General features: G+C 41.8%; 1 protein-coding gene across 2 annotated transcripts in view; it reads left to right on the top strand.

The window, feature by feature from the left end:
- POT1 (protection of telomeres 1) overlaps positions 1-12,453 on the top strand; it is a 109,771-nt gene that overhangs the window by 48,575 nt on the left and 48,743 nt on the right. For both annotated transcript variants that reach the window (XM_083182857.1, XM_083182856.1), the window contains exon 6: positions 2,469-2,638. In XM_083182857.1, the coding sequence (XP_083038983.1) occupies positions 2,469-2,638 (170 nt within the window). The remainder of the gene's footprint in view (positions 1-2,468; positions 2,639-12,453) is intronic.

Here is a 12,453-nt window from a genome sequence, read left to right as displayed (position 1 = left end):
ACTACTGAGGAAATGATATGTAACTGGCACTAAATATGTGCAAGAATATGATTGCTTGCCATTCCAATTCGGTGTCTGAAATTGTACACAAACTTCTGTTTCATGTTTTAAAACCTTGTTTTATGCACAAATAAAATGTATTTGTGTATGTCATGTGTTTGATGTGCTTATATAACATAAATGCAAGATCCCTCAAGATACATTCAAATCTAAAAATATTCCAAAATACAGAATAATCCGTTATCCAAACTCCTTGGGTCCCGAACATTTTGGATAAGGGGTACTCAACCTGTATACAATTACAGTGAAGTGAGATAAGATATATTAGCTGATTTTTTAGTTTAGGGGCAAGATCTGTGATGTAATTTTGTTTTATGTATTATCAATGTGGCTGTATGCAAAAGGCAATTTTGACTTTTTTAAAGGAGAATTATTTTTTTATTTTACATTCCTTTTTTAATGTCAGATATGTAGGTTTTAAAGGTGATTTTATATTTGATACATTATGCCTTTCAGCAAAGATTTGTATGTATGTTATCTAATGGAAAGTTTGTTGCCTAAATAAGTATGTCAGCTATGTGAAGCAATCTAGTTCAGCCTAATGGGACCAGCTGGATTTGTCTGCTCAAGCTGTGTGACACATACTTAAGGCCCCTATACACTATGCAATTTCACCCGATTTGGATAAATCTGGCCGTGAAGTCAGCCCAAATTGCATGTGTAGAAATCCCATCCAACCCGATGCGCGGTCCTTTGCACATTGGATCGGAGTCGGGAGATTTGCTAATTCTTATATGCAGCCCAGAGCTGGGCAGGGGGCACACAGAGGCAGCAGGCGGGGGATGTCGGTGAGGGGACCAGAGAGCCGGGCAGGGGAAGCAGGGCAGTAGATCCACAATTTTTTTTTTAAAAAGCCCATACAAATGAATGGGCAGCCACTGATTGGCTTAGACCTCTCTCAGCCAATTGCTGATTGGCTGAGAGAGGTCTTAGCCAATCAGTGGCTGCCCATTCATTTGTATGTGCTTTTTAAAAAAAAATAAAAAATAATGCACCTACTGCCCGGCTTCCCCTGCCCGGCTCTCTGGTCCCCTCGCTGCCCCCCTTCTCCCTCTGTCTGCAGCTACCCGGGAGTTGCATGTGCTAAATCGCATGTGATTTATCACATGGAAAACTTGGCACATGAAATGCCTAATCGCGTGTGACCCCTCCCAGGGAGCTGCCGAAAAAGCAGGTCTGAGTTGTCCTTAGGGCAAGTCAGACTAATGTATGGGGGCCTTAAGTGGAGACTTTGCAGATGTTAAGATTGATACACACCTAAAGATTTATCTGTCCAATCTGTCTGGTGGAAACAAAAATCTGGAAATACAGTATATGGGAACAAATGACAATCAATCATTCGCTCCTAAATGCTGGCAAATGGACAATTGTTCTTTATAACTTTATTAAATCAAACTGATTTAATTAACTTGTCTAAGCGACCATTGACCTTTATCTAGCTTTGGGAGCAAATGGTTGATTGTAATTTGCTCAATTACATTGCCAGATTTTTGTTTCCATCAGATAGATTGGACAGATAAATCTTTGTGTGGACCCAGCATAAGGCCAGCCCTCTGACAAAGTCCAAGGCGCAAAATGCATAGAGGCGTGGCCAAGCATGCGGATGAATGGACAGTCATGGTAAGCTGCTCCGTGGTTTTGGTGATAAACACCTCACTTATGCTGATTGTACTGCAGTCTTCATACCGCTAGCCTTGGTACGGGATCTTTAACCTGCTTGTTTTGGTGTTTGGAATTATTTATTTGATTCATGCACTATGGAAGCACACCTTCTTTCTCTTTAATCCTAGTTTCTATTTTTGTGTACACCAATTCACGTGATTCCCTTTGCCATATACAGAAAACAGAAATGTGTCTGCTACATTACATTGGAGTACTTGCAAAATGTTCTTAGCACCTTTTTCCTCCTGTACTATTTGGCTGCGTACTTTAGTGCCCTTGCTAGCGTTGGTGATTTTGCTTTAATCCCACAAGGGTTAAGTAGCTGTTGAATGTTCTAATGCATAGTCATCCTGTTTTCATTGTGAAATATCTGTTTATGCACTGCAACAAGTTCATCGCATACTCCAGTAAAAGGAAAATGTTCAAATTAAATTTTTTTTTTTTTTTTCCATATTGACCATTATATATTTTTTAAACTATGGAAGAAAAAAAATCAGGTTTCTGTCTTATTTTGTTTCTTAAAAAAAATGAATAAATTGGGTATAGTGTAAATGCAATTCATGCCTAGGCAAGCAAGGGTTTGTCAGAATTTGGTAGCAGTGAATGCTCCAATGTTTTAACGATTTAACATTGAATGTGAGTTATAACCTCTTAACATTTTATTGGAACAATGAATGAACATTAGAATGCTATTTAAATGAATACCTAATTTATGTTATTCAAAACAGTCTTTTATTTATATTTAGGTGGGAAGCTGCATTGCAATTCAAAATGTACATGCAAAGTTACACAACACTGCTAATGAAAATGAAGCACCTGCTTCATATCTGGAATTCCATCTTCATGGAGGATCGTGTTATGGACGAGGAATTACTGTACTACCGGATGATAATTATGATGTCCAAGAACTGAAAAAGTAAGTCTGAAAGGACAATTTCATTCATATTAAACAGAACTCCTAGAAGTTCCAGGCTAATGCTCAGGAGCCAATGAACTTGTTACCATGAAGGTTTTATTTTAAAAATATGATTGGTAGGCTGAGTGTAGTCTTTTGTTTGTTGTCGGGCACTTTACACACTCACACAAACAGGGAAATGTTATTGACATTGAGCCATTCTGGCCTTACAAATTTTCCTGCACATTGCGTAGAGATACGCAGAGATATTTGAAATGTCTGCCCTATCCTACGTGGTTGATAAGTATACAGCTGCAATAAATCGCAAGGCATTGAATTCTTCCCAGAAGAAAGCCTAATTCAGACCTGATCACTGATCTGCAAAGACGCAGTTCACGGTGACTACCTAGTCACCACCCAGACAGACAGAATTCCCAGCCCCATCCAAATCTGAGAATTGCAAAAATATTGCAGTTCGCTATTCACATGCAAATCCATGCGCAATTCCTGAACCGACCCAGGCAGGCAGATACAGATCGAGGCTGGTGCTGAAGTCACACACCCTCACTTAAAATGCCTGGGCATGCCTGCTTTTTTATTTTTTTTAGGCACTCCATGAAAATGTCTGGTGTCCACTACCCACGTGGTACGATCTGTACATATGCGCATAATAGATAATAGCTTGGATTTGCACATCAGTGATCAACTCTGAATCGGCCCCTATGTCCACAATTTTAAAGCCCAGGTCCAAACGTAAAAGTAACTGAAGACTATGGCATATTAATGCTATTAGACCCAGATTACTGTAATGTATTAGTGCTGGCTTAACAGGGGGACTCTATATGCAGCACACAGCTGGATATCATTAAGAAACAAAAATGAACCACTATAATGTGTGAATATTAACCCCTTCACGACATTTGACGTATATATACGTCATGGCCGGGAAGTACTTCCCGACCGTTGACGTATATATACGTCATGGCTTAAAACTGTCACTGCGTCTAGAGACGCAGTGACAGAGGGACGATGTCTGCTGTCCCTGACAGCAGACATGTCCGTGCATGCCCAGGGGGGGCGGCGATGCCGCCCCCCCGTCGGCGATCGCTGTGATTGGCTGTTTATTGTGAACAGCCATTCACAGCGTTTTCTGTGTCACCGGCGAATAACGTTCGCCGGTGACACGGGATCGGAGGTGATTGGTGCTGTAAAGTACAGCACCAATCACCGCGGGGTGTAAGGGTGACACTGGTGTCACCCCACCTCACCCCTCCCGCCCCCAAAGGCCGTGATTGGTTCGTCGGACCGACGGACCAATCACAGCCATGGAGGGGGGTTTAAACTAACGGTGACTGCACTGCAGACGCCATTCCGGTCTGGAATAGCGTGCAGTGCGGTCACCGTGCCCAGCTGCCGCCTATACTGACCAGAACCCATCCAAAATACTTACCTGATCATTGATATTGCTTATGCTTGTGACATCTTGTGACATCCTGTGACATCTTGTGCTGCTGCGATTTATTAGATAGAGAGAGAGTTAGAGAGAGATAGAGAGAGATAGAGAGAGATAGAGAGGCCTAGTGCTATATTTTGTGCTGCTGCAGTGTGATAGAGCTATAGATAGAGAGATAGAGAGAGATAGAGAGAGAGAGATAGAGAGAGATAGTGACAGATTGTGCTATATATTTTTTATATAACTGAAAGAGATAGAGAGAGATAGAGAGAGATAGAGAGGCCTAGTGCTATATTTTGTGCTGCTGCAGTGTGATAGAGCTATAGATAGATAGAGAGAGATAGAGAGAGATAGAGAGATAGTGACAGATTGTGCTATATATTTTTTATATAACTGACTGCTGCCCCCCCTTTTGTGCTGATCAGTATAAATTAACTGATCAGCAACTTTTTGGGGGCGCAGGTTTTTTTTTATATATAGATATACCTGTCAGTGCTGCTGCTGCAGTGTCATAGAGTGATAGATAGTGAGAGATAGAGAGATAGAGAGAGATAGTGACAGAGAGTGATAGAGAGTGCTAAATTTTGTGTCTGCTGCCCCCGCCTTTTGTGCTGATCACTATATCTGAGGTGATCAGCAACTTTTTGGGGGTACAGAGGTTTTTTTTTTTATATATACCTGTCAGTACCACCAAAGGTTGTGCACCTGCTGCCCCTCACTGGTAATCAGTGTCGCATCACTGATCACCTTTTTTTATTTTTTGTGAGTGCTGTGGGGTCTTTTTTACATTTTTTTTTTTACACACACTGTGATTTTGTGTGTGTCCTGTGGCCACTGTGCGCTGATCAGTGACGTACATCACTGATCAGCTTTTTCGGCACAGGGTTGATCTACTGTATTTTTATTTTTTTTTTGGATCAAATTCCTGTTGCCTTTGAGCGCTGTTCAGTGACGGACGTTACTGACCAACATCTGTGCTCAATTTTTGGCGCAGGACCTTTTTTTTTTTTTAACCCCTTCCATTTTTTTTTTTTAACCCCTTCCATTTTTTTTTTAACCCCTTCCATTTTTTTTTTTTTAACCCCTTCCATTTTTTTTTTTTTTTTGAACCCTTCAATTTTTTTTTTTTTTGTATTTTTTTTTTTCTGCACTACATACACACTACATACCCCCCGGGTTGAAATAAAGTTTGTACCCCCCCCCCCCCCTACACTATACACGTGTTGAAACATTTCACTACCAGTAACACAAAAATATAAATGGCATCCCAAATGTCATCCCAAATGTCGTCCCAGTCATCCAGGAGAATGTATTCGGTGGAGGAGGCATATGCCATGCTTGCCTCTGACTCTGACACAGCCAGTGAGGCAAGCGGGGAATTTGAAGGATTTGTCTTAAGCTCCTCTTCCTCCTCTGATGATGAGGGACCCCCTCAAAGACGCCCCCGTAGAGCAGCTGAGACCCCCCCCCCCAATAATTGATCTCGTATGGACCCCACCACCAGACAATTTTGAGCCCCAGGTTCCTGAGTTTTTGGCCATCCCAGGAATCCAATTTGATTCAACAGGTCTCAGAGAAATTGACTTTTTCAAATTATTTTTCTCTGATGATTTTATAAATTTAATGGTGGACCAAACTAATTTATATGCCCAGCAGTTTATTGCTCAAAACCCCACGTCATCATTTGCTAGGTGGACCCCTGTAGATGCAGTAGAGATGATGACGTTTTGGGGTCTGGTGTTACATATGGGCATAGTAAAAAAGCCACAAATTAGGCAATATTGGAGTACAGATGTTCTGTACAGCACCCCATTTCACCGTATGGCCATGCCCCGGGCTCGTTTTGAGGCAATCCATAAATTTATACATTACACCGATAATGCACAGTGCCCACCCAGAGATGATCCCACCTTTGACAGGCTATTCAAAGTCAGGCCGGTCATTGATCATTTCAGTGCCAAATTTGCAGAGCTATACATCCCTGATAAATGTATTAGTATCGACGAGTCCCTTATACATTTTAAAGGAAGGGTTAAATTCCGCCAGTACCTTCCCAGTAAGAGGGCAAGGTATGGCATAAAAATGTATAAGCTGTGTGAAAGCACCACAGGGTACACCCACAAGTTTAGGGTATATGAAGGGAAGGATTCAAGAATTGAACCGCCAGAATGCCCCCCCTCCCTCGTAGGTGTTAGTGGAAAAATTGTCTGGGATTTAGTGCACCCCTTCCTGGATAAAGGTTATCACCTCTATGTGGATAACTTTTACACCAGCATCCCCCTGTTTAAGGCCCTTGGTTCAAGAGGTACAGCAGCTTGCGGTACTGTGCGCAAGAACCAAAGAGGCCTCCCCAAAACGCACATTGCCCAAGTACTAAGAAGGGGTGAAAGCAGGGGAATATGCACCGAAAATATGTTGTTGGTCAAATATAAGGACAAGAGGGATGTCCTTATACTGACAACAATTCATGGAGACAGTACCACCTCCATCCCTGTACGAGGTACCAGTACCCACACCTCAAAACCAAATTGTATCCTAGATTACAATAAGTACATGGGCGGAGTGGATCTTTCAGATCAGGTACTGAAGCCGTACAGTGCCCTGCGGAAAACAAATATCTGGTACAAGAAGCTGGCCGTGTATATCATCCAGATGGCACTGTATAACGCTTACGTGCTATTCCGTTCTACCGGCCAGAGGGGGACATTTATGCACTTTCAAGAGGAAGTCATAAAGGGCCTAGTATTTGGGAACCAGCAGGCAGAGGGCCCCAGTACTTCTAGTACTGGCCCCCGTATTGTACCAGGGCAGCATTTTCCCAACGAAATCCCCTCCACTGCAAGAAAGGGCAGGACACAAAAAAGGTGCAAAGTTTGCTATAAAAAGGGAATAAGAAAGGAAACTATTTTCCACTGTGAAACTTGCCCCGACAAACCCGGCCTATGTATGAAGGAGTGTTTCAAAATATACCACACATCTATGGATTATTAGGTTCATCATTTCACCGTGCTTCGGGGGTCTTGCTAATGCCATATAGCACCCACCATTCATTCCACCAGAATCTGAGCTGCAAAATCCCAAAATCACTCCTTCCCTTCTGAGTCCTGCCATGCACCCAACTGGTATTTTTTGGTCACATGTGAGGCATTGCCGTACTCGGGAGAAATTGGGGCACAGACTTTGGGGTGCTTTGTCTCCTTCATTCCTTGTGAAAATGAAAAATTTTGAGCCAGAACTGCATTTTTGTGTAAAAAAAATGTAATTTTTCATTTTCACAGCCCAGTTGTACCACAATTGGTGAAACCCCTGGGGGTTTGAAATGTACACTATACCCCTAGATGAATTCCCTGAGGGGTGTACTTTGCAAAATGGGGTGACTTGTGGGGGGGTTCCACTGTATTGGTAATGCAACATAGCACCCACCATTCATTCCACCAAAATCTGTGCTCCAAAATCCAAAAATCACTCCTTCCCTTCTGAGTCCTGCCATGCGCCCAACTGGTATTTTTTGGTCACATGTGAGGCATTGCCGTACTCGGGAGAAATTGGGGCACAGACTTTGGGGGTGCTTTGTCTCCTTCATTCCTTGTGAAAATGAAAAATTTTGAGCCAGAACTGCATTTTTGTGTAAAAAAAATGTAATTTTTCATTTTCACAGCCCAGTTGTACCACAATTGGTGAAACCCCTGGGGGTTTGAAATGTACACTATACCCCTAGATGAATTCCCTGAGGGTTGTACTTTGCAAAATGGGGTGACTTGTGGGGGGGTTCCACTGTATTGGTAATGCAACATAGCACCCACCATTCATTCCACCAAAATCTGTGCTGCAAAATCCAAAAAACACTCCTTCCCTTCTGAGTCCTGCCATGCGCCCAACTGGTATTTTTTGGTCACATGTGAGGCATTGCCGTACTCGGGAGAAATTGGGGCACAGACTTTAGGGTGCTTTGTCTCCTTCATTCCTTGTGAAAATGAAAAATTTTGAGCCAGAACTGCATTTTTGTGTAAAAAAATGTAATTTTTCATTTTCACTGCCCACTTGTATCAAAATTGGTGAAACCCCTGGGGGTTTGAAATGTACACTATACCCCTAGATGAATTCCCTGAGGGGTGTACTTTGCAAAATGGGGTGACTTGTGGGGGGGTTCCACTGTATTGGTGCTTGGGGGGTCTTGCTAATGCGACATAGCACCCACCAAAATTCCACCAGAATCTGAGCTGCAAAATCCAAAAATCACTCCTTCCCTTCTGAGTCCTGCCATGCACCCAACTGGTATTTTTTGGTCACATGTGAGGCATTGCCGTACTCGGGAGAAATTGGGGCACAGATTTTGGGGTGCTTTTTCTCCTTCATACCTTCTGAAAATGAAAAATTTTGAGCCAGAACTGCATTTTTGTGTAAAAAAATGTAATTTTTCATTTTCACTGCCCACTTGTATCAAAATTGGTGAAACCCCTGGGGGTTTGAAATGTACACTATACCCCTAGATGAATTCCCTGAGGGGTGTACTTTGCAAAATGGGGTGACTTGTGGGGGGGTTCCACTGTATTGGTGCTTGGGGGGTCTTGCTAATGCGACATAGCACCCACCAAAATTCCACCAGAATCTGAGCTGCAAAATCCAAAAATCACTCCTTCCCTTCTGAGTCCTGCCATGCACCCAACTGGTATTTTTTGGTCACATGTGAGGCATTGCCGTACTCGGGAGAAATTGGGGCACAGATTTTGGGGTGCTTTTTCTCCTTCATACCTTCTGAAAATGAAAAATTTTGAGCCAGAACTGCATTTTTGTGTAAAAAAATGTAATTTTTCATTTTCACTGCCCACTTGTATCAAAATTGGTGAAACCCCTGGGGGTTTGAAATGTACACTATACCCCTAGATGAATTCCCTGAGGGGTGTACTTTGCAAAATGGGGTGACTTGTGGGGGGGTTCCACTGTATTGGTGCTTGGGGGGTCTTGCTAATGCGACATAGCACCCACCAAAATTCCACCAGAATCTGAGCTGCAAAATCCAAAAATCACTCCTTCCCTTCTGAGTCCTGCCATGCACCCAACTGGTATTTTTTGGTCACATGTGAGGCATTGCCGTACTCGGGAGAAATTGGGGCACAGATTTTGGGGTGCTTTTTCTCCTTCATACCTTCTGAAAATGAAAAATTTTGAGCCAGAACTGCATTTTTGTGTAAAAAAATGTAATTTTTCATTTTCACTGCCCACTTGTATCAAAATTGGTGAAACCCCTGGGGGTTTGAAATGTACACTATACCCCTAGATGAATTCCCTGAGGGGTGTACTTTGCAAAATGGGGTGACTTGTGGGGGGGTTCCACTGTATTGGTGCTTGGGGGGTCTTGCTAATGCGACATAGCACCCACCAAAATTCCACCAGAATCTGAGCTGCAAAATCCAAAAATCACTCCTTCCCTTCTGAGTCCTGCCATGCACCCAACTGGTATTTTTTGGTCACATGTGAGGCATTGCCGTACTCGGGAGAAATTGGGGCACAGATTTTGGGGTGCTTTTTCTCCTTCATACCTTCTGAAAATGAAAAATTTTGAGCCAGAACTGCATTTTTGTGTAAAAAAATGTAATTTTTCATTTTCACTGCCCACTTGTATCAAAATTGGTGAAACCCCTGGGGGTTTGAAATGTACACTATACCCCTAGATGAATTCCCTGAGGGGTGTACTTTGCAAAATGGGGTGACTTGTGGGGGGGTTCCACTGTATTGGTGCTTGGGGGGTCTTGCTAATGCGACATAGCACCCACCAAAATTCCACCAGAATCTGAGCTGCAAAATCCAAAAATCACTCCTTCCCTTCTGAGTCCTGCCATGCACCCAACTGGTATTTTTTGGTCACATGTGAGGCATTGCCGTACTCGGGAGAAATTGGGGCACAGATTTTGGGGTGCTTTTTCTCCTTCATACCTTCTGAAAATGAAAAATTTTGAGCCAGAACTGCATTTTTGTGTAAAAAAATGTAATTTTTCATTTTCACTGCCCACTTGTATCAAAATTGGTGAAACCCCTGGGGGTTTGAAATGTACACTATACCCCTAGATGAATTCCCTGAGGGGTGTACTTTGCAAAATGGGGTGACTTGTGGGGGGGTTCCACTGTATTGGTGCTTGGGGGGTCTTGCTAATGCGACATAGCACCCACCAAAATTCCACCAGAATCTGAGCTGCAAAATCCAAAAATCACTCCTTCCCTTCTGAGTCCTGCCATGCGCCCAACTGGTATTTTTTGGTCACATGTGAGGCATTGCCATACTCGGGAGAAATTGGGGCACAGACTTTGGGGTGCTTTGTCTCCTTCATTCCTTGTGAAAATGAAAAATCTTGAGCCAGAAGTGCATGTTTGTGTAAAAAAATGTAATTTTTCATTTTCACAGCCCAGTTGTACCAAAATTGGTGAAACCCCTGGGGGTTTGAAATGTACACTATACCCCTAGATGAATTCCCTGAGGGGTGTACTTTGCTAAATGGGGTGACTTGTGGGGGGGTTCCACTGTATTGGTGCAACATAGCACCCACCATTCATTCCACCAAAATCTGTGCTGCAAAATCCAAAAAACACTCCTTCCCTTCTGAGTCCTGCCATGCACCCAACTGGTATTTTTTGGTCACATGTGAGGCATTGCCGTACTCGGGAGAAATTGGGGCACAGATTTTGGGGTGCTTTTTCTCCTTCATACCTTGTGAAAATGAAAAATTTTGAGCCAGAACTGCATGTTTGTGTAAAAAAATTTAATTTTCCATTTTCACATCCCAGTTGTACCAAAATTGGTGAAACCCCTGGGGGTTTGAAATGTACACTATACCCCTAGATGAATTCCCTGAGGGGTGTAGATTGCAAAATGGGGTGACTTGTGGGGGAGGTTCCTAACTTTTAGCACTTATGGTGCCTAGAAACCTACATGGTGCCTAAAAAAAAATCTCATAAAAAGGAGGCTCCAAAATCAAGTAGGTGCTCCTTCTATTATGAAGCCTGTGGTTTGGTCAACGTGCACACTAGGGCCACATATAGGATATTTTTGAAAACAAAAGAATTGGGGGAATCAATTTTTAGTCACATTTCTCTAGTAAAATCTACTGTATTCGTTAGAAAAATGTATTAAAATTGAAACTCTGCAAAAAAAAAGAAATTTTGAAATTTCACCTACACTTTGTTTTAATTCCTGTGAAACACCTAAAGGGTTAACAAACTTCCAAAATGCTGTTTTGAATACTGTGAGGGGTGCAGTTTTTGAAATGGCATCATTTATGGGGGTGTCTCACATACAAGTCCCTCAAAGTCACATCAGAACTGAACTGATCCCTAAAAAAATCAGTGTTTGAAATTTTCTTGAAAATTTGAGAATTTGCTATTCATATTGTAAGCCTCCTAGTGTCCAAAAAAATTAAAAGGAAGTTGAAATAATGATGGAAACATAAAGTAGACATATGGTCTATGTTAGTTATTAACTATTTTGAGTGGTATGATTATTTGTCTCACAAGCAGAAAATTTAACATTTTGCAAATTGCTAAATTTTCCATTTTTTCACGATATTTTGGTATTTTTCACAAAAAAACACAGACTGTATCGACCCAAATTTACCACTAACTTGAAGTACAATGTGTCACGAGAAAACAATCTCAAAATCACTGGGATAAGTAAAAGCAAAAAAAAATAAATCCCCACTTAAGTGAGACATGTCAGATTTGAAAAAAAGGGCTCTGTCATGAAGGCACAAACTGGCTCTGTCATGAAGGGGTTAACATACATAATTATGTTACCTACAGTTATAGTGAGGGAAATTATCTTCCTATATGGATGTACTATTCTGGTACTGCATTAGTCTCAAACAAGGAACTAAACTCAAACTTTTGTATAAAATTCCCTGATTTTACACTTTTATGGAATTAAGATGTTTTTCCTTCATGTTTCTTCATAAAAAATAATTTTTACACACATTTGTGGTGCGGTTATCCAAATACTGTTATGTACACCTTTAAATCATGATGTTTAATTATATCAAACTTATTTCAGATGTAAATTTCTTAATTATTCCTGTGTTTCTGTATGCTGAATAATGATATTGCGTTATTGCAACGACTGGCAAAATATGTGGAACTAGAACTGTGTATGGTGATGCTGCACTAAAAGGGTTGTGGGTTTTCCATGAAATGGGCTGATATACTAGGTCATGGCTAGTTCCAAATGCGACATATTTGGCCTTCCTCACCCCTGGAGTAACACATTTGGAGGGTGATTCTGGTTGGCTCACTAAGCTGTGGTATTTTGCTGCTTAGCAAGTCTTGTAACGCCAGCCAGCAAATAACTCTGCCGCTGTGCGAATGTATGTTTTGCATAAACTTCCATTCGAAAGGGTAG

The sequence above is a fragment of the Crinia signifera genome, chromosome 4 (genome assembly GCF_055691185.1).
Source record: "Crinia signifera chromosome 4, ASM5569118v1, whole genome shotgun sequence".
Lineage (NCBI taxonomy): Eukaryota > Metazoa > Chordata > Amphibia > Anura > Myobatrachidae > Crinia > Crinia signifera.
This window is presented reverse-complemented; position numbering and strand designations above follow the sequence as displayed.